We start from the raw sequence: 22,497 nt of genomic DNA, 5'->3' as shown, positions 1-22,497 counted from the left end.
TCTTTCGCTGTGTTTCTCTCTGTCAAATAAATAAAATCTTTAAAAAAAAAGGTTTTCTAGCCAGGAGTGAGGGGTGAGTTAGAGTCTAAGAAAAGCCCAAACCTTGTGTGTGATCCACAAACTCTCCCAGGTCTTTCAAAATCCATTTCCTAGTATTTTCAAAGGGGAGGAGTGAGGAAGAACTGGCATTTATTGAACACTCACTTATGGGTGAAGCATTTACAGGTGATGAAACCAAGCCTCAAGGAGGCATGTGGCACTGGGGGAGGGGTGGGGAGGGTGTGCAGTGCAGGGAGGTGTGCGGCGGGGCCAAGCAGGTGGCAGGGGGGCTGTGCACACCTCAAGGGTTCTCAGGTCCGGCCGCTTCCATTGTGCCCTTCTGCCCAGTTGGAGGCTGGAACTAGGCAGAGTGGGAGCAGGACAGAATAGCTGTCTGGGCAGTCAGCCTTCCTATCAAGCCCAGGATTCCAGAAATTCCTTATCCTTCTCTGACACAGGAACCTCATTTATTACAAAGAGTGGACGTCGCTGCCGGTGTTATTGAGATAATGCCTGTAGAGCGTCCCACCCGGAGCCTGGCGTGGACTCGGTGCTCAGTAAGCGGCTCGGTGCTGGCTCTGCCCTTCCATCGGTCATTAAGACAGATGCCTGGGGGCGCCTGGGTGGCTCAGTCGTTAAGCGTCTGCCTCCAGCTCAGGTCATGGTCCCAGGGTCCTGGGATCGAGCCCCATATCGGGCTCCCTGCTCCGCGGGAAGCCTGCTTCTCCCTCTCCCTCTCCCCCTGCTTGTGTTCCCTCTCTGCCTGTCTCTCTCTGTCAAATAAATAAAATCTTTAAAAAAAAAAAAAAAAGACAGATGCCTGGATCAGCCCAAGGCATCCACCGCCCATCTGGTCCTGCCCCTGGCCCACTCCAGCTCAAGGACCTTCGGGGGCTCCTCCCTACCTCGGGGAGAAATTCCTGATGCCCTGACTGGACATAGGAGTTCCCCCAGACAGTGGGCAAGGCCAAGTCAGGGACCCTGGCTGCCCTGGTCACCACTCTCGCTCAAAGTTTGCTGAACAAAGGCCTGGCCTTCCAGCCTCCTGTTCCCTCAACCTCACTCTTGCCCGCTCAGTCACAGCAGTGGCCATCACGAGCCTGTGCCCCGCCCCCCGTGTCCCCTCCCTGCCTTTGCTCACTCAGCAGCTTCCATCCTGCCTGCCTTCGCCTCCTCCTGTACCCTCACCGAGCACGGTCAGCTCCCTTGTGAGGCCAGCGCGCAGCCCGGGCCACGTGGCTGCCAATGGCCCTGTGCTAGCTGACCCCTGTCCCACCCGGCACCAGACAGCAGTGTCACATAGGCTGGGCCCCAGTGGGTAATGCCATCTGAGAACTTCTCCCCAGGCCAAAGGGCAGCGTGAGTTCTGGAAGACTCCAGCGCACCCCACCCTGACGGGCCTCTGACCCTCGCTACCACACCTGACAAACCCTGTCGTCCTCTGGCTGTCCGAATTTATCTGTGTGCGTGCTGCCATTGGGGAGCTGTTCTCCCGCACCACGCGGGGGCCCCCGAGGCGGGCTCTGGGGGCCCTGAGGAGTGTCAGGCGGGAGGTACTAAGTTAATAACTGACCCCTTATATGTGCGGTTCTGGCACACTGTGTTGGCTGGGGAGGCCAACCACTAAACAAACACCTGCAATCGCTCAGGAAAAGGACATGTTTTGCTCAAAGTCCAGTGTGGCTGTTCCCAACTGGGCAGCTCTCTGGGGCAGCCCTCCTCTGAGATCAGGCCCTAGGCTCTTTTCTTGTGCTGCCGTGGTCTTCCATGGGAGGCCACCAGGCTCACCATGAAAAGGGAAGAATTCTCTGCCCCCTGGCCCCCCAAGTCTCTCACGACTCCCCTCCCCCATCCGGACCCCCTTAAATCTCATGGTCACCTCCTCCTCCATCCCAGCCAGGCCAGGGGGTCATGGCCAAAATTCCCTCCCCCGATCTCTGCTCACGCTGTGCCCCACCCATTTGGGGACCCTCTCTATGGCCAGCCAGGCAAGCTACCTCGCGCAGCAGTACACAGCATGGTGTGGCCCAGTCTGGTCTCGGAGGGCTCATCCACCGTCACTGTGGTAGCTAGCCTCCAAGCTGGCCCCCAGGGGCCTCACACCCTGGGATTCACACCTTCGTAAGGAGTGTGACAGGACTTAGTGACTTCACATCTCACCAATACGATAAGGCAGAATTGATGGTGTGTGATACAGAGTCTAGGTCATAAAAGGTAGTGTGGTCCCTTTCTCTCCTTACTTGCTCTGGGAGAAGCCATGCCCTTGGCAGGAGAGGCCTGCAAAGAGGAGGACAGAGCCTCCCGTCAACAGCCACATGGGTGAGCTTGGGAGTGGATCCTGCAGCCCGACTCAAGTCTTCTGGGACTGCAGGCCGGGCCAACAGCGTGGCTGCAACCTCATGAGAAACCTGAGCCAGAACCCCTTAGGGAAGCCACTCCCAGATTCCTGACCTCAGAAACTGTGAGACAATAAATAATGTTTGTGGTTTAAAGCAGCTAAGTTTTGGAGTATCTGTCATGTAGCAATAGAGAACTGATTTGATGACCTCCAAAGGCAAGGCATGGGTCTTCTCGGCCTCATCCCTGCCCCAGGCCTAGTGTGCTGAACCAAGAGGAAGTGCCATGTGAGGATTCATTTATGCAACCAGTTCTCATCCAGTGGGGTGCTGAGGTGCCTTAGGTCCTGTGCTGGGTGCTGGGTGGCGCTGAGGGTGACCAGGATGTGGTCTTGGCCTTCAGGGCTTTCCCAGTCTAAAGGGAGACAGAGGAGTCCACTCACCCATTAATGACCCTTTCACCCCTAAAACTAGCCCCAAAGAGGGGTAACTAACTCTCGTTCAGGGCAGTCAGGTGGGAGGCAGGGTAAGAGGGCGGGTGGGGTGTGCTGATGGCCGACAAAAGAGGTGCCCTTTGGGGATGAGTGAAGTCAACCAGGTCTAGGAGGAAGCATGTTTCAAGGAAAGGGAACAGCATGCCCTAGGACAGCGATGCGAGAGCAGCGTGCACTCAGCAAGCAGAGAGGGGTGCCAGGGTAATGGGGTGCAGGGGAGGAGATCCAGCAGGGGAGGCTGGTGAGGTCTAGGGGCAGATGAGGAAGGCTCTGGAGGCTGAGGAGGAGTTTGGGCATTATCCTGAGGCGTCGGAGACTATTTTAGGGTGTTGGGTTTTGTTTGGACAGTGGAGGCAGGTGCTACATGTGGGTAGGCTGGAGGGAGACCACTGGAGGCAGAAGTATTATGCATGGGATTGTGACCACCCAACAGTCACCCAGGTGCTGAATGCCATGGCAGAGGAAAGGGAAGTCTGGGGCACCCCGTGGAACCCATACCTCAACCAGGGACATTAGGGAAGGCTTTCTTGCATAGAGGAAACCAGTATTGAAGGATGAATAGGAATTTTCTAGACAAAGGGGGAGGTGGGGAGGGGGAGATGCCATTCCAGGCAGAGGGAACAGCATGGGTAAAGCCTAGAGCGGAGAAAGAGAGCAAATCTCATACAAGGAACGGCAAATGGTTTGGTATCATGGGAGCCCATGTTAAGGGAGGGGGACAAATGAGGATGGAGAAAACTGGGCCAGATGATGGAAGAGTGGCAAAAGGCAGGCTAAGAAACTTGGACTTGAAGGTGGACATCTGTCTTCCACTGACCCCTGCAGATGCACTGTCCACCTGTCTCCACCCTGCTCGTTCCTGGAGGCCCACCTGTGTGCACGGCAGCCGCAGGCCCTTGTGCCCTCCAGCTTGCGACTGGGCTCAGACAGAGGGGAAACTTGGCAGAAGAAGGAGGGGAGAGAGGGAAGCGGAAATGCTCATTCCTGGCTCCTTCCCTGCAGGGTCACCAGCACGATCTGTGTCCTCTGACCAGTGATGGCCCCTACACCCTGTCTGGTCACTGAGGATGGACTGGGGAGAGCGAGATGGGGACAGGGCAGCGGCCGAGAATGAGCTGGTGCCCTGGGGATAAACTACAGCTCTTATCATGGTCACACAGGGAATTCCACTAAATGTGGGGGAGGGCGGAAGTCCTGCTGCAGGCTTTCATTTACGGCTGTTTTGTAGATTGTTTGCAAAGATGGCCACAGAATCTCTTCATGTACCTCCAGCCCATTGTATTGTGACACTGATGCTCCTTCCAGGCAGAAGCCGAGTCTATTCCTCACCCCTGAAACTTCCCCGAGGTGGGGCGGCGGGGGAGGGTTCAGGAGTTGCTTTGATCAACAGAATGGGATGAAGTGACTCTGCAAGTTGCTCAGCCCAGTATTTAAGAGCTCTTGCAGCCTTGCTCTCATTCTTACAAATTCCAGCCACCGCTGAATGCTGAAGACACATCAGACCCACCTGCAATGAGAGGCCCAGCCAGCCCCACCAGCCGGCCCAGTCCCAGCTGAAGGCACCTGCACGGAGCCCAGGGCAGACTGAGAAGAGCCACCTGTCCAACCCACAGAACTGTGAGGAATAACTCCTTGCTTCTTCAGCCGTTCAGTTTTGGCCTGGCTCACTAGACAGCAATAGAGAACCATAATGGGCGAGTACTCTCCTTTGCAAATCTTGCCCTTCCTTCACAGCCCTGCCCACCTGTCACCTCCTCCACGTCCTCCTGGCTGGAAATCATCACTCCCTCCTCTGACCCCCACCGCTCTTTGTTCCCGCTTCCCTTGTGAGCCCTCTAGCATACTGCCTCTTAGAATACCAGGCACCTTCCTGAGACACAGGGTACCTTTATCCCCTGAATCCTAATTTACACGTATTCCACACCATTCCAGACATGACGTGCAGTGACTCATACATTCAAAATATTATCTTACTATGTTCACAACACTAGAGGTGAGTATGGTAGTCCTTCTCAGATGGCAGAATTGAGGTTTGGAAATGACAGGACTTGCCCAGAGTCACTGAAAAGGGATGGGCCAGGATTTAAACCCAAATTTACACCTCTCGGCTGTCCCTCCTGTTGTAGTTACGGGTACGATTTGCTCCTGGAGGGAAAGGATGCTGCTTCCCTGCTGGAGGGTGAGGGGAGGCATGAGTGTGGTCCCCGCTGTGCATCCTGCCCTTCACTATTGACATATGTCCCAAACCTAGGAATCCAGAATCTTCTCGTCAGGGCATCTGTCCCCGTCTCACCCACCCTGCAGACACACACAAACACGCACTCCTTGTATTTGGTCTTCATCCTCTGTGTTGGTCTGCCCTGTGTCCTAAGATAGCCTCTCAACTTTCTTGCCCAGCAGAACAGGACCAGGGGTGGTAAGCTTGGGGCCGACGGATCGGGAAGGATGAGCCAACATGGCATTCTCTGGCCCTGTCTCATCCACCTTCTGGAAAGATGAGGTATGGCTGCAGGGCCACAGGGCCAGGCTGGGGGTCCAAAGAGGGGGTGGGGTTGATGAGCCCTCTCTGTTGGGGAATGCGGAGGAACAGAAGAAGGCTAAAGTAGAATCCTTTCGTTTGTTGAACTGACGTTTATGGTGACCCCCCCAACCTTTCTGTGCCAAGGTCAGGGGCTGAAATTACAATGGACGAGTAAGAGGTGCCTCCCAGAGCTCTTCGCCTCTGTAATGTCAGAGCTGAGACTCAGGGTTCATTTTAGTCAGTCAGGGAAACTGAGGCTCAGAAGGAGGGCAAAAAGGTCTGCCCACTGCTATAGGGGAGTGACAGAGCACAGTTCTCCTCCTCCACCTTTTGGGCCCCTGTGGCTGCCAGTCTACAGCTCAGAGGAACCCAAAACGCACAAGTGCTTAGCATGAGCACAGAGGCTTCAAAGCCACCCCGCCCTCGGCGCAGGGAGGGAGAAGTGGGGACATCCATGGAGCAGGATGAGGGAGCTTGTAGGAGATGGGGCTGGAGCAGGCAGCTTCTTTTGTGCTGTGACTCAAGGTCAGGGAAGAAAAACCTGGTGATAGTTGCCACTCTCTGTCTCCTGAATGACATGACAACAGGGGACCAAAACCTCAGAAATTCCTCTCTTCCAGCCGTCTCTCCCATTCCCAAAGGAGCAGGCGGAGGAGAGGGAGGCTCTCAAGGGTTTCACAGCAGGGGTGCAAACCACCCACGCCAGAGCCTGGTGAGCCCTCCCACTCGCCCCTTGGGGTCCTGGTGTGGTTGGATTTGCATAAGTTTGGGAAGGCTGAGAAGATATGTTCAACAGATGCCTCCAGGAAGACTTCTCAGATCACAGCACCTCCCGCTGGACTCCCTAAGGCCAACCCTCTGGGGAGGCGCTCAGCAGAACTCCAGGTGTTGGTCCACGGGGACATTGTACTTGAGCTTGTGGGCTTCGAAGAGGTCGCACAGCTCCTTGATATAGCGCTGGTGCAGCTTGTCCACCTCCTTCTGCGAGGGGTACAGTGTCTTCTGCACCTCAATGGGCTTTCCCACTGCAAGACACAAATGTGGGTGTTGGCCCCGAGCAGGAACCAGTGGGTTGCAGGGGCTCTTCCCCATGGGCATTCCTGCAGCAAAGTGCTCTTACTGCCATCCCTTTCAGCCCTATTTTGGGTGATGGGTTCTAAGATGTTATGGTAACTCCAGGATTCTGATATAATAACACCCATGGGCATTGCAATATGCAATGGAATGTGCCAGGCGCTTGCCACACATTTTCTCCTTTAATCCTCGTGACAGTCCTACAGGGATAGAAGCTCTTACTATTCCCCATTGACAGGTGGGGCAACGAGGCTCAGAGGGCTAAGTAACTTGTTCAAGGTCACATAGCCAGGAAGAATCTGTTCCAGTTTTTAAATCCTGGGGATATGCTCTTAATTTCCTGACCACGTGGTTCTGGGAGCCCAAGATGCCACGATTAGAAGTGCCTATAGATCTAGGATGAGGTGGGCGCACACCCCACGCAGCTCTTCTTCCTCTTTCTCTCTCCATCTGGCCTGCAGTGCCTGCTTTGTCCTAGGGAAGCCCTAAGTGACCTCCTTCCTCTGGTTCTGCCTGGCTGGGACGGTAGCTCCCCTGCCTTCTCCTCTTGGGAATAGCTCTGGTGGCAGCAGCAGTATTAACACTCATGCAAATATTGCCACAAGACATGGGGAAAGTCATGGTGTAGGGGGTACACCAGGTCTGTGCTCAACTGACAAATAAATGGATGGATAAAGATGAACCAACGTCCCTCTATAGGCTTTGTCAGAGGGGTCCAGCTGGGATCCAAGAAGAAAGCAAATGAGGGGTCCCAAGAACTGAAAAAGATGGTGCTGAGTCCATGCACTAAAGCTCATGCCCATTATTTACAGGAAAATCCCTCAGGCTCTAATCCAAGAATAGCGATTCCTACTCTACACACAATTCTAATTGACTTGGAATGCCCTTTCCCTGTCTCCACCTTTTCCAGTAAGCCTTATTAGAGTCTCTGGGTCAGAATTAAACCCTCCTTCTCTAGCACAATAAAAACTCAAATAGATCCTGATCCAATCCTCAACCTTGTTACTCAAAGGCAGCATGATCTTTTGGAAGTTACTTAACTTCTCGGAGCCTCAGTTTGCGATCAGTGAAATCGGGATAACAGTCTCTATCTTGAAGGTTGTTAGGATAGATCGAGCTGCTGCATGTTAGGGAACCTGCCTGCCACCCAGCAGGTACTCTGTAATCAGTAGTGACTACTGTTCTTTGTGCCTCTGTTACAGTTCCCATCCCACAGTGCCTTCTATTAAGGCTTATCTGCTTGATAAGCAGTGTCTGTTTCCCGGTCTAGAATGTGAGCTCCAGGAGGGCAAGGATGTGTCTCATTCATCTCCATGTCCCCTTGCAGCCCATAGCCCAGGCCTCTTTCCCTGTAGGCCCCACCCCCCACCCCTGGCCAGGCCGGCTCACGGCTCACCCACGGTGGTGATGGGCTGGCGGTAGGGCATGAGACCGAAGCTGTACTGGAAGACGCCACGGCCATGGAAGAGCGGGAGGGAGATGCCCAGGATCTTCTGTAGCCGGTTCTGGATCCTGCGCAACCAGGAGCCAGGAGAGTTCGCAACCTGGTCAAAGAGCTCATTCTCCCCGAAGGAGAAGATCGGCACCAGGGCTGCCCTGGAGAGAGACAGGAGAGAATACGAGTGGAAGGTCCCACAGAAGGCCCCAGCTAGCTTCCTGCAGGGACGGAGCAACCAGGAACTGGGGCAGAGGACAGAGCCCTGGGTCAGCAGTAGGAGGCCTGGGTTGTCTCCCAGCCCTGCCATAGCTTTGCTTTCTGACCTTGGGCAGGTCCTGACCCCTCTCAGGGCCACATTAGGACAGATAGACCAGAATGCTTCAGAGAGTCCTCCCAGATATAAAACATCTGTGAGTTTTGTAGAAAAATCTCCCCGGCCCCAGCTAGCTTGTGTTCTTCAAAGATGCTTCGAAGTAGAGCAGCTCTGTGATATGCCCCGAACTCCATCCTCCCAGATCCCATAGATGTCAGATCCAGTGCCAGCTTTGGGCAGACATGTCCCTTCCCACCTAGTGCCTTTGATCACCACGCCTCCCTTCTGAAATCTTCTCTGGGTATTTGGGCATGCCATAGTACATTTCTCACCAAAATATAATCTTCGCTGTAAATAGACTGAGAATCTCCCCACCAAAATACAATCTGCACTAGTCTCTGCTGTCTTCCTGCCAATTTCCCCTGGAGCCGAGAGCCCTCTCCCCAGATACCCGTGTATCAGGGCGAGCCTGACGAAGCCCTTGCGGTTCTGTAGCAACAGCGTGGAGGATCTGGGCCTGGCGTTCAGAGCCTCCTGGGCGCCCCCTACAATGATGGCCAGCAGATTGCCACCTTCCTTCCTGCTCAGAATGTGAGCAGCGCTCTCCTTGTCTGACGTGACGAGCCCTGGGAACAGAGGAAGGTGGTCAGGTACGGGAGAAGGGGGCAGGGATTGTGGGGTGGATGAGACCCAAGAGAGAGCACCAAAAGTGGCCCCAGAGGCCCGGGTCCCTACCCCATCCCCTCCAGCTGGGAGTCCCCTGAGGACTGGAACTAAGTCCTCTCCCTTTTCCCCACACCCTCACTGAGCTCAGTGCCCCGCATGCGGCTGTGGGGAGTATTTCTTTGGGTCTAGCTACTTCTCCCATTGCACATGCACTTGCAAGAAGTATGGAAGGGTTGGCAGTCTTCCCTAAGATGCCTCTTCCTGTGCCTCCAGCCTCATCCTCCTGGACTACCCAGAGGTGTAAAGACTCACCCGCTGACATGATGTAATCCCTGAAGAAAGGGACCCGGAACCAAAGGGTCAGCATCATCAGATGGGAGCGGATGCCGGGGAAGAGTGAAGGGAAGCCCGTGCTCTCTGTGCACAGGTTGACAAAGGCTCCGGCCGCCAGGACCCCGTGGGGGTGGAAGGCCGCAAGGTAGTTCCGGGAGGGGTCCAGCTCAGCAGTCTTGACCAGCTGCAAGGACAATAACCCAGTGAGCCAGAGCGGGACCTGCGTGCCAACCCTGACCATGCCACCCATCAGTGTGACCTTGGGCAAGTCGCTCCCCCTCTCTGAGCCTCAGCTTCTCAGGAATACTGAGACACAGTATGTGAATGCATCCAGGGACACCGTCTCAGATTCACGGCTGGCTTTGGACAAACTGCTTCCCTCTCAGGCTCTTCCTCTGTAAAACGGGGACATTTAGCCCTGTCCTGCCTACCTCCCAGGACTGCTGAGAAGCTCGGGTCTGTGGTACCCTGAAATTACCAAGATTACTACAGGACCAGATATCATTTGAAGGCATCAAAAGGACACGGGGGCGCCACCATGCTGGAAGAGCCCGGGTTTAACAAAACTCAGTATGAGAAAAATGGGCACTTAAGCCCTGGGAGTGAGCATTAGCAAGATATAGCAGGAGTGGTTGAAAGAGCATGCAGTCCAGAAGGCTGGCTCCAGGCCTATTTACCCTTCCAGACAATGTAAGTGTCCCCCTGGGGCTCCCCGCTCCCCCTACGCCAGACCTTCATTGCCCCTCGACCATTCTCTTCCCCCAGCCATGGGCTCTGCTGGCAAGCAACTTGCCAGGGTCTGGGCAGGCCTACAGCATGGAGCGGGAGGTAGGGACCACCAGTTATTGCAGATGGCCTGGGGGAGGAGAGCTGTTGTCTTTAGCAGCTCCCAGGTGAAGGGGGATGAGGGTGGGGGGGCAGGAAATGAGCTAACAAATGCTGTTCTCAGCCCGCCCATCACTGCACAGGCTGCTCCGTGGTCCAGTCCGCAAAGATGATTGCTGCGGGCTGTGATTGTGTGTGTGTGTGTGTGTGTGTGTGTGTGTGTGTGTGAATGGGGGCAATCCCTCCCCCACCCTGCCAGGACCGCAGGCCCACCCTTCACACTGCCCTACACTCTGGGAGCCATAGCCATCAGAGTCTGAAGGCCCCTGAGGCCCCTGGGCCATGCCCCGAGCCCCTGGCAGGAGGCCCCCTGATAGAACTGTCCAGTCCCCGCAATCGCCCTCCCGGCCGCGGGGCAGCCCTTTCCACCCTGGCTCAGCTTTGCCACGGTGAAAGTTCATCCTGTCATCGAGCTCAAACTTGCAGCGGGTGGCTCCCTGAGGATTCTTGCTGCTGCCTTTGGGGCCCCAGAGGCCTGGCTGCCTGCCCTCAGAGCGGCCTGGAGGGGCCTGGAGGGACCTGGGGGGCAGCAACGGGGATCTGAGCCCATCTGCCCCATCCAGGCCGAACAGCCCCAAATTGTCTTGGACTTCACCTGGACTTGGTTTCTGCAACCCACCCTCCTGCCCAGTATGGGCCCCAGGCACCCACTGACCCTTTGCAGAAACCTGCAGGGACCACAGTTGGAGGGACCATCGCCTCCCACACGAGGACAAACCTCTTCTGTTCACGCGGTAGGGACTTCCTAGATGTGAGGATAAAGCCGGAGCAGCGAAATCTCTGGTTACCCTCAGTGGGAAAGGTGCTTGCTCGGGAACCCGTCTGGTGGCGTTCCCCCACAAACCCACCTGGCTCCCCGCCCTGACTCACGGGCACACGAATTCTTTCTCGGCCAGTGGGAAGGTGATTTTGTACAAGCTCTGGAAAGACGATTTGGCAACAGCTATGACAACCTAAAATCGTGACTAAACTTTTAACCCAGCAACTCACTGCGAGTTTCTTGTGCTTGTGCAAAATGACACGTGAACGAGATTATTACCCGAAGCATCATGTTTTGGTACTATCAAAACCTCGGCACCCCCTCCAGTGCCCATCAACAGGGCCCGCTGAGACAAATTCTCAAAACATCCACACAGTGGGCCACGGGGCAGCCCTCGGGAAGTATGAGGAAGATCTCCCTGGCTTGGTGGGGGAAGATGGCCACAGTCACTGGTCAGGACAAAGCAAAGGGCAAGACATCGTGGGCAGAACATCCCTGACTGTGCTGGGAAAGGGGACATGCACTTGTTCGTATGTGGACACACCGAATGCTAGTTGTCCTAGTTACCTCTGGGGCAGGGACTTTTCACCCACATACCCCCTCGTCCCTTTGGAATTTTGAACAAGAATGTAGTACCTATTATCCTTAATGAAGAAGCCTTTGCATATCGAGAAATACCAGGCTGAATGTGAGGGTGTGCGTCTGGGCACGAGTGCCAGTATTTGCCCGTGCATTTACATGTGCGTGTCCAAGCGGGTGCGCTGCTGGGGTCATCCCTGTCCGCACGTCCCTAGACGTGGTCTCTGCTGCTGTCCTTCTGTGCCCCCCTCTTCTATCTGTAGAATAGCAAAGGGATAGCACTGCCTCACCGTGAGGGCCGTGAGAGTAGAGGCCACACGTCGGCTGCACCTCCTGACCCAAGCACAGGCGTGGAACAGAGGAGACGCTCTGGAAAAACTGTGGGATGAGGGAAGGAAAGCATGACCCCACGAACGGATGAGGCTGAGGCGGCCTGCCTTGGAAGGAAGGCCCCCTGTTCCTGATCCCGTCCCAGCCTGTCACCTGGGTTCCAAAAGCAGGGGAAAGAGCTCTGAGCTGCAAGTCAGGAGACCTAGGTTCTGCCGCCGGCTCATCACATGACCTGTGCCAGGCCCCTGCACTCCCTGGGCCTCAGTTTCCTCTCTTTCCCCCAGGACAATGATAATGCCTCCCTGTCAGGGTGGTTCAGATGAGGTACATGAGGGGGGGTTTGTAAAGTGCTGTGTTCTCTGCCTTGCTCTCCTCAGTACTCCCAGGGGAGAGAGTGGGACTAAGCGAAGATAGATGGTGGATGGGGAAGGCCCTCTCTGCATGCGCTTCATGGCAGGCCACGTACCAGGCAGTGTGGCTGGGGAACGGAACGGCCAGCTCGCTAGGCTCTGGGGCTACACCTTGCTATTTCTTTATATATATATATAATTCATGCACCATCAAATTTACCCTTTTAAAGCGCACAATTCTGTGGTTTTAGTATACCTCAAAGGTGAACAACCACCACTACTATTTAATTCCAGAGCATTTTCAACACCCCAAAGGGAAACCCCATGCCTATTAGCAGTCACTTGACTGTACCCCCCCAACCCCCAGCAACCTTGGCTTCCTGTCTCTATGGACTTGCCCAGTCTGGGCATTTCGTGTGAATGGCATCCCACAGCATGGGGCCTTGTGTGTCTGGCTTCTTTCACTTTGGCAGAATGTTTTCCAGGTCCCTCCACGTTGAAGCATAGATCAGCACTTCATTCCTGTTTATGACAGAATACTATTCCACTGTGTGGATACACCATACTTTTTGTTCATTTATCACTCAACGGACATTGACGTTATTTCCACCCTTTGGCCATTACAAATAATGTGGCCACCAACACTTGCACATCAGCCTTTGTGTGAACATGTTTGCAATTCTGCCAGGAGTGTCGCTACTTTGAACCCCAAGACCCTTGCCTAGAGGACCGCAGCCCTGCAGGAGGAGAGAAGCATCTCTGGGAGAGGGCTTCTGGACCACAGGTGAGAGGGAGGACAGTTAGGGCTGTGTCTCTGCCCTGTCTGCCCAGACCCATCTCTCAACGAATGCCCTTTGGCGGTGACGGCCACTGTCCTGATGGCTCCTTTATGGTTCACAAAACACCCACACCCCTAGCCTGTGTAACCGTGGCCCTTGGGAGATGGGCTGCAGTGTGAGAGCCCCCATTTGACAGTTGAGCAAACTGAGGTACAGAGGGCTAAGTGACCTGCCCAAAGCCACACAGATGACCCGAGCTCAGTTCCACTGTCTCCTGCCGAGAGCAGAGAGCAGAGAGCCTTTGTTCCAGAACCAGAGAGGTATCTCGAGACTCAGGACTATCTCAGGGGCCATTTCCTTTCTAGTCGAACTTGGAATGTCCAGGGCTCTCAGAAGAAGGTGCTTCCTGCATCAGCAACCTGCCCCTCCCTATTCTAGGACCTGGCCCTGGAGAACCTGTTCATGACCTATTTATGTACCTCTATTACTTGGCAGTTTAAAAATGCAGGGCAAGCAAGGTCTGATTCAGTAGTCTGGCTCCGCCCTTGGGCATCTGATTTGTGGCAGATTTCCCAGAGGATTCTGATGTATATCAAAGTTTGAGAATCACCTCCTTTAAACCAAAGGAATCCCTTCCAGCTTTAAGCCTTTGGCCATGTGGTGGTGGGGGGGGGGGGTGGGACTCGGGTCCTTCCCTGTCTCCTCACATCATGGCCAGATGGAAGGAAAGGGTTGGATATTTTCCCTGGCCCTGGCGGTCTGGGTATGCCATCAAGTAGGGCTTCAGACACCCTCACCCCTGCCTCTCAGCTGGTTCTTGGCTTGCCTCTCCCCCTCGCACTCATGCACTCACAGAACAGACACCCATTGACAGCATCGGCTATATTCTCTCAATTCTAAGATGCACCTTTTCTTTGCATCTTAACATTATGCTCTCAAGATGCATTTGACGATTCCTTTGGAGGGATTTTTTTCTTAGTGGTACATAAAATACTGGTATGTTTTACCATTAAGGATATCTTAGAGGGGCACCTGGGTAAGCTCAGTCCCCCGACTCTTGGTATTAGCTCGGATCTTGATCTCACGGTCATGAGTTCAAGCCCTGTATTGGGCTTGGGCGTGGAGACTACTTAAAAAAAAAAAAAAAAGGATGTCTTAGAGTTGAAGAAATACAGGATGTGCTGAGCACGGACAGCGGGAAAGAATGCCCCAGGTGGTGCACATTCCCAGCACCTCCCGTGCCCAGGGACCTCGGTACACCGACTTGCTCCATCTTCTGTTCACTCTGCAAGGGAAGTACCAGTGGCAATGTCCCCATTTTACAGATGAGGAAACTGAGACACAAGGTTAATTAACTGCTTCTAGGTCACTTAGCTAGTTAAGTGGCAGAGGCAAGACTTTTAACACAGGCGGCCGGGCTCCTATAGGCTCTGCTGCCTTGTAGGAATCCCCAGGTGAAAAGTGGTGGGGGCTAACGAAGCAGAGGGGTGCACTTCCAGGAAGGGTACCAGCCCAGGAGTACTTGGAGAACTTGGAGGGCAAAGGGGGCAGGTGAGGCATGAACAGGGGTCGGGGTCCAGGCACCTGCAGGCTGGACAAAAAAAATTAGCTTTGATTTTAGGTGTCGTGGGAGTCACTGCCGTTTTAACATTTTAGGAGTAATTTAGGAGTAACATTTTAGGAGTAACATTCTGGCTGCTGTGTGCAGGATGGACTGCAGGGGGCGTCGGCGGAAGCAGAGCCCAGATAAAGAGCCGACTGGTCAGGATTTAGGTAGTGAGTGGGGGAAGAGTTTTGGAGCGACCCCAGGCTCCAGAGCAGTTCTCAACCAGGGCCAGGTCCTCACCCCACCAGGGGACATGTGGTCACGTCTGCAGACGTTTTTGGTTGTCACTCCTGGTAGAGGGGAGTGCTACTAGGGGGCAGAGTCCAGGGATGAAGGCACCCCCCACCACACACACACCCCCATCCTTCAGCCCCAAATGTCCATGTGTCGACGTGCAGAAAGCCTCCTGAGAGCTGCTGGCCAGGGAGGGACAGCAAGGACAGGAAGTGAACAGGAAGGAGGCCCCCTCCCTGCAGGGCAGCCATAGGGCTGAGGGAACAGCTGTGCCCAGGGCAGAGGTAGGAGCCTCAGGAAGGGGTCAGGACAGGCACAGCTCAGTGTGAAGGAAGACCCTCTCCCAGGCAGAGTCCTCCCATGGTGAAAGGAGTCATCACAGGACGAAGTATCACTCCTGGGTCCAAGTGTAAACCAGAGATCTGTCCTGGGCAGGCGGCTGGCTACCCACCTACCTCTGACTCCAGTTAAGAGCCCCCAGTATGCTGGCGGAGGGGGAGGTGGGGTGGGGAGGGAGGGCCTGAAGTCCCTAGTGACATCCGCAGGGCTGAGGAGGAACTGAGGGAGGTCCTGGGTGTGGGTGGGGAGGTGTCCTGCGCCACCCCGGGCCTGCAGCATTTCCTGACACCAGGTCACAGCCCGGCCGCAGCACTCCATCTGTCGTCAGGCCTTGGCCTGTGTAGACAGTGTTTACTCCGGGATGATGAAATCGTCACAGGGGAAACCCAGCTCTGGGGCCGGTCTTCAGCATGAGGTGGGGTCAGTGCCTCCTATGCAAAATATCGCCGGATTCTTCATCATCAGCTCTTTAGGAAGCCTGCAGCGTGAGTTTAGAAAGCTGCAAGGCTCAGACAGTTTCCTAATTTTGCTTGGAATTCCATCCATAGATGCTAGTCCATAAAATCACACTAAGAACTGATAGGAGCTCAGAAATCTACACGCATTTGACAGGGGAGTGCAGAGGCCTGTGAATGTGCGTGGGAGCGTTACCTACCTTCCGCCCCTCCCAAGATCCCAGCAGGGCCTGGGCTGTACAGGTGTGTAAAGGGTTCTAGAGGGGAGGGGGGTGGGGGGATGGGTCACCCTGGTGATGGGTATTAAAGAGGGCACACTCTGCATGGAGCACTGGGTGTTATACACAAACAATGAATCATGGAACACTACATCAAAAACTACTGATGTAATGTATGGTGACTAACATAACATAATAAAATAAAATTAAAGAAAAAAAAAAAAAGAGTGGAAGGGGAGGGGAAGGGAACCTGCGGGCCCCAGCCCCAGCCCGGCAGGCTCCCAGCCTAGGCCAGGCAAAGCCAAAGTGCATGCTGTCTCGCCCTCTGCTGGCCACGTAGTGGTACTGCCCACCCTCCGCAAGGCCGTGATGCAACAGGCCTGCAGTGGGCATCCATCCTGAAACACTACACACAGAATTGCGGCAGATCAGGGCAGTGTCCCACCAAGGTCAATAGTGCCGAGGTTGAGAAACCCTCCTCGAGGGCTGCCTGGCTAGGGGATGATCAGGAAGGGCAGCGGAAAGGATAGGCACAGACCCTGCTTGTCTTGGCTGACAAGACCCTGGAAGAAGCAAATATGGGGAGAAGACCTCCCCCAACCTGGACTCCCAGGTTAGCTCAGTGCTGTTTATTCGCTCTGCCCTTCAACACCTATCACCCCTCATGAGCGTGGAATTCTCTGCCAGTCAACTTCCTGCCCTCTGCCCAGCCCCTGCCCTGATGCCCTACTGCCCTGCCCTGCCCCGTCCCACCCTTGCCCTTTGCCCAGGAGGTGGGGTCAGTGCCCCAGCTCTTGCCCAGCTTTCGCTAGTCCTCGCTGAGCCCCAGGACTCTCAGAAGGGAGCAAAGAAGAAGCCCTGAGTCTGCCGCTGAGTGCCCACGAGTCGGTAGGCTGTCTAACCTCTGTGAGCCTGTGTCCTCCACTCCCTCCCCCTTCACCAGCTGGGGACCTAACGCCAGGGGTGTGGGAAGAGGTGGAGCTCCAGGTCCAGGCAGGAGAAGCCCGGCAGGTGTGAAGGTCAGAGCCGCCCCCACCCGGCCACAGCCACGTGCACGCCTCTCCACGCTCCCCCCTGACACGGTCACATAATACTAGCACCGAGTGTCCTGCCAGCCTACCAGGTGCATTCCTGCCAGCTCATCGAATCTGCCCAACTCAGTGACGTGTGTTGTGTCATCTCCACGTTACAGATGAGGACACTGAGGCTGACAGAGGCTATGAAACTCTCCCAGGTCACCATGGGCTGTGGCGGCGCTGATGTTAGAACCTAGTCTGTCCTGCTCCAGAGGCCACACTTTCTGCCTTTTTTCTCCCCCGTTTCCAGGGTCCGGTCAGCTGCCCCTGCATGGCACCTCTCCGTGTTCCCCACTGCCTTCCCATCCTGGCCCATCTGGCCAACAAGCCAGCCCTGCCCGGCCGCTCAAGTCCCAGGGTTCAGTCTGTCTGGGATTCAGGTAAAGGAGCCGACAGGAGGGTCTGTTCACTCAAATCCGAGGGTCTGCTTTACTCAGGACTGACATTTGAGTCCAGGGTCAAGTATCCATAATGGCATGAGATGCCCTGAGTCAGAGTGAGAGATTCAAACGTGCTCAGAGGAGGAGGGATCAGTCTGCTTTCTGGATACATGGGGAAACTGAGGCTTCGAATGGGGCAAGGTTTTGCTCAAGGACACCCAGCAATCTGGAGTTGGGGGCGGGATAGAACTGAGAACCAGTTCAGGGCTCTCTCCCTTGCTCCTTCCCCCATAGTTAATGCACACACTTTAAAGGAGAGTTCCAGGAGAACTTGTCGTGTGGAGTTGGTCACACCTTTGTCCCTCTCAGGGTGTCATTCTCCCCATCTGATGAAGTGTGGGGCTTGATGGGTCTCTTAGGACCTTGAGCTTATTATACTCACCCCCTTCCTGGCTGCTGAGGGGTTTACACCTGTAAGATACATACGTGTGCCACACTGTGCCCACAGAGACCCTTCAAACCCTGACATTTCCCAACCCTGGGAAACCACAGCCAGAGAGAAGCTGGACTCCTCCCCAGACCATATAGTGGTGTAAGCCCTGGCCCCTCCCTCCCAGCCCAGCATTCTGCTCCCCGCACCCTGGGCCGTGCTCCCGCCATGAAGATGGACGCATCCCAGCCAGCCCCAGTACTCACCGAGACAGGGAAATAGTCCCTCATGTACTTCCACAAGAAGCAGCGCTTTACGGCTTGGATGGGCCTGCCCCCCTGCCATGGCTTCTCTCGGTCCAGGTACCACCAGGTTGCATACAGGACACTGACCAACCAGAATCTTGTGAACAGGAGGCCTATGAAGACCACAGTGCAGATCTGGGCTGGGGAGGGAAGCAGGAACCATCAGAGGTCTGAGAGGAAGGAGGGGAGACGGTGCACACTGAGTCGCCCATATGCCCAGCACTAGCAGCATTGTCCCGTCCAGCCCGTGGCCCCGGGAGGAAGAGCTCAGCTTCCCACGCTTTCAAGGAGGGAATGCACCTACCAGCCCGCCAATGTCTCGCTGGGAGCACAGATTCAAACCTAGGTAGGCCCGACTTCAAAACTCATTGTTCCCACTGTCCCAGCTCCCTTGTTCACGCTGGTCTTCCCCCCCCCCCCACTACCTCCCTCTCCCCAGTCAAGTAGTCTGCATTCACCAGGTGCTCCGAAAATGCCTGCTGGACAACCGACTGCATGACTGGTTTCTAGTTTCCATCTTTTGGGACCTCAGAGAAAACGGAGACACTCTTTCTGCCCACCCTCTGCACCACCTTTCCACAGACACATCTGGCCAGATCCGCTCCTCTTTAAAGGGCTTCCCTGTAACTCGGGAGGAGCCGGGCCTCCCTGCCTCCTCGCCCACATGCACCCCCAGTACTCTGGCCACGCTAACCGCTGTGTTCTTACAGCTCACTGAGCTCCTTCAGTCCCTTAGCTTTGGCTCGTGCTGATTCCTCCTTCCCGCAGTGCCCTTTCCTGGTGAAGGAGGGAGGGAGAAAGAGGCCAACCCCTGGCTGGCCTGTGGCTCAGGGGTGTAGCAGGGCTAGGACTAGGCCCTGGGAGGAACTCCCCCTCTGACCTGCAGCTCTGAACCCCTTGCCATAGGCTAATCCCAGCTTCATCTCAGGGTCAGCTGGTCTGTGGGCCATGGCTAACCTGATGCTGACGGAAAGAATATTCCCAGAGAATATGGCTCCTTCCCCATCCCATTTCCTCCACTCAACACCAGGCACTCATCCTCTTAAAGAAGGTCAGCTTCCAGTTGTATATTCCATTTGAAAGTAGGGGAGATTGGGCCTGCCATTCCTGGCGGGTTTGCTGGAGGAGGGGCCTTTTGACCCGGTCTGAACAGGGGTAGAATTCATAAGCCGGACGATGTAGACTGGGGGCTCACGGATGTTCACTTTACACAGAGCATCTCTCACGGGCCAGGTGCTGGTGGGCAGCCGTGAACAACAGACACAAAGTCCTGCCCTCGGAAAGTGATGTTCCAGGGTCACGATCAGGGCACTTTGCTTTTTAATTTGTTACTGCGATGAAAGACGCAGAACGTAAAATGTATCACCTTAACCGTTTTTAAGCATGGAGTTCAGCGGCAATACGTCCATTCCCACTGCCATGTAGCCATCACTACCACTGTCTCCGGGCCGCCTCACCCCCTCAAACTGAACCTCTGACTCTCCGTGCCCCCTCCCCCAGCCCCTGCCAGCCGCCATCGGCTTTTCTGTCTCTACGAATGTGACTATTCTAGGAACCTCATATATAAGAAGAGTCGTGAAGTATGGCTCCTTTGGTGGCTGGTTTGTGCCACTTAGCATGATGCCCTGATGGTCCGCTCATGAATTTCCTTCCCTCTTGAGGCGAAACACTACTCTCTCGCATGTGCCGACCACATGTTGTCTATCCATTCATCTGTCGATGGACCAATGGCCACTTGGTCCATCCTTTGCACTTTAAATTTTCAAATACTATTGAATTAGTTACTAATAATGTCAAATGGGGAGGCTTCACATACAAACCCTGACATCTGATTTCTCTTGAAAAACTAGAAGACGTGGTAGCCCCGAGTCACTGCTCTCACAGGCAGCCCTTCCCTCCAGCATTTCCTCCCATTCCCAGACCTGATGGCCAGTCTTGAGCAACCTGTGCTTTATGCTCAGAGGACTTGTGGTCCCTTGAGCGTGCTGGGAAGGACCATTCACCGTTGGCGGGCTGGTTAACTTTTCGTTTGTCTTAAATATTTTGTCATAACAACTTCGCAAGAGAAAGCCATAGAAGGGCAGGACCAAAATGCCACCATTTGTATGAAAAAGAACCCTGGCACGTATATATACAGCTGCAGGAGAAAAGGATCCCACAGCTCCGGAAGAAGGCGACAGGACGTGGGGGACAAGGATGGCAGGGAGCTGGAGTAAGTTTTATTTATTCCTTTTTCCATATTAAAAATGTTTAATATGGGGGGAAAGATTAAAGACCCCCGGCTAGGCCTCTCTCCCCTTGGGCAAAATCAGAAGTCTGTGTGAGTGGTTCCCACCTTAAAACCAGCTCCAGAGAACAGACACAAATGGTTGATCGTGGCTATCTGGAGGGTAGGACCTGGGGAAGTCTTTTGCTTTTAGGACATTCATCACGTTTGAATGTTTTACCATGGCACGTATTAGTTCTGCAGTCAGAAAAAGAGATTAGGATAAAACACGCAGGGCATTTGCACTTGACCAGAAAGGCCTTCCCCATACCAATCATCCCTCACCCTTAGCTTACCCTTCAACTCCTCCTAGCAGGCAAAACTGAAGACTACGCAATCACTTAGAAAGGGAAACACTTTCTTTCACTTAATCCTCACAACTCTGAGAGGGAAATATTTTAAACCCCACTCTACAAAGGTCCAGAGAGGGTATGCTAATTGGCTAAGGTCACACAGCAAGCTGGTAGGATGGGACCTAAGATTCAAATCTACCATTTTGGCTACATCTTACTCCCATTTATTCACTCAACAAACATTCATGGACTCCCACTCTTGCAGGAGCAGGAGATGCAGCTGAGGACAAGACAAACTATTTGAATGGCACTCACCTTCCAGGGTGAGTTATAGAAGAGAGGAAATAGTAAATAAATTACCCACTTGGGAAGTATTTGGCTGTTGGCCCTGAGTCCTTAGTGACGGGTCCTACATGACCTCTCCAGTCACTTCTCTGGCCTCTACCACACCCTGAAATGCCTCTTCTGACTCCAGTATGAATGAGCTGTTCAGGAAGTGCACGGGGTGTTTGCTCTTCCACTGGAAGCCCTCACTCTCTGACCAGCCTTTCAATCCTGCCCCGCGGCCCCCATCTCCTAAACAGCTCCTGAGTGGGGCCACTTCTCCCCACCCACTGCCAGCCTCCCCAGACCAGGGTTGGCAATCTTTTTCCTTAAAGGGCCAGACTGTCAATATTTTAGACCTCACGGCTCAAGAGGCAACTTGGATATTACACAGGTCCCTAACCATTTAAAATACACCCCCTTGAAAATGTAAAAATCCTTCTTAGCTCATAAACTGTACAAATACAAAAACATTCAGTGGGCTGGATTCAGCCCATGTGCCATCACGTGGTGCCCCCTGATGTAGATTGTACGGCTCCCTGCCAGCAGCCCGTTCCCCCCCACACCAACCACAGTAGATACGTCCACCGCGGCCACAGGAACTTCCGCACACGGGTTGGACCTTGTCACTCCTCTACCTAAAGCCCTTCTGAGGCTCCCCTTTGCCCCCAGGATAAGGGATACCGTAAAAACCTCCCACTCCGGGCCCCAGGGGGCCCAGATCCCTTTTCCCAGCTGTCCTCCTTCTAGTCCTGCAGGCCCAGGGCTACTTGACCTCTCTGGGCTGCGCCGGACATTCCCAGGCTCCTATGGCCCGGGCGCATTGAGGCCGGGTGGGGTGCAGCGTCAAGGACAGTCAAACACACTCAGCTTGCAACGCTCACACAAGGCATGCTGTGCCTGACGAGCCTTATCCCCTGCGATCCCGATCCCGAGGCCAGAGTCTACCTGTCGGCCCCGGCGACCTTTGTCCCCGGCGACCTTTGTCGGGGAGCCAGCAGACTTGCAGCCTGCCCTGGGCTAGGCCTCCTGCCCCAGGCTGTCTCCATCCGCCCATGAGCCTCTTAGCCCCACCTCCTCCCACACCGTCTGTCCTCTCTCCGCTCTCGGCCCCTCCTTCCCTTTCTTCCTTTGGCTGTAGAAGGAGCCCAGGACTCCGGACCTACAACCTTGGGCAGTTAAGGTAATTAGTTTTTCTGCCCATCTGTGTAATGGGGATAACCAGGGATATTTAAAATGTTTAACAACCCTTGGGACAGAGACACAGATGAATCATAAGGGATACTGGGTGCTGGAGGCCTGCTTTGCTGCGGGTGAATCCTTCAGCTGCAGAACTGTGAGGAGGTTCTGAGGGAGCACCTGAGGGGTGTGTGTGTGTGTGTGAGAGAGAGAGAGAGAGAGACAGAGAGAGAGCGAGAGATGCTGCTGACCGACCGTACAGAAGTACCCATAGTGTGACACCAGGACAGTGGATCTGTGCACAGGCCGAACGCCAGCCCCGCGGAAGCAGCAGCTACCCTCTCTGGTGCTGGCAGAGGAGGTGAAGAACCCCACACACCCCAGTCATTCTCTTCCCCTGCTCCGCCCTGGGCCCTCCTCCAAAGAGTTCCCCTCAGCAGAGTGGAGTTTGGGCAAGGGCGGTCTCCCTGGTCACCATCAATGTGCTCACCGGGG

At 54.7% G+C, this 22,497-nt stretch overlaps 1 protein-coding gene and 1 long non-coding RNA gene across 2 annotated transcripts in view; one reads left to right on the top strand and one right to left on the bottom strand.

Annotated features, from left to right (window-relative positions):
- The first annotated feature begins 458 nt into the window (after window positions 1-458).
- LOC145716218 (uncharacterized) lies at window positions 459-9,241 on the top strand. Its single transcript, XR_014138745.1, has 3 exons — window positions 459-596; window positions 4,343-8,865; window positions 9,155-9,241. It is a non-coding gene; the product is annotated as an uncharacterized LOC145716218 (long non-coding RNA).
- The window catches only part of MOGAT2 (monoacylglycerol O-acyltransferase 2), a 17,711-nt gene continuing 694 nt past the window's right edge, over window positions 5,481-22,497 (bottom strand). The window contains exons 2-6 of the mRNA XM_081798859.1: window positions 17,902-18,080; window positions 9,194-9,398; window positions 8,667-8,841; window positions 7,861-8,060; window positions 5,481-6,415 (exon numbers count right to left, since the gene is read on the bottom strand). Coding sequence (XP_081654985.1) covers window positions 6,261-6,415; window positions 7,861-8,060; window positions 8,667-8,841; window positions 9,194-9,398; window positions 17,902-18,080 — 914 coding nt within the window. The 3' untranslated portion in view covers window positions 5,481-6,260. The remainder of the gene's footprint in view (window positions 6,416-7,860; window positions 8,061-8,666; window positions 8,842-9,193; window positions 9,399-17,901; window positions 18,081-22,497) is intronic.

Source organism: Leptonychotes weddellii, chromosome 11 (genome assembly GCF_054177405.1).
Source record: "Leptonychotes weddellii isolate Sample4059 chromosome 11, ASM5417740v2, whole genome shotgun sequence".
Taxonomy (NCBI): Eukaryota; Metazoa; Chordata; class Mammalia; order Carnivora; family Phocidae; genus Leptonychotes; species Leptonychotes weddellii.
The sequence above is the reverse complement of the archived record's forward strand: the minus strand, read 5'-3'. Positions and strand labels throughout refer to the sequence as shown.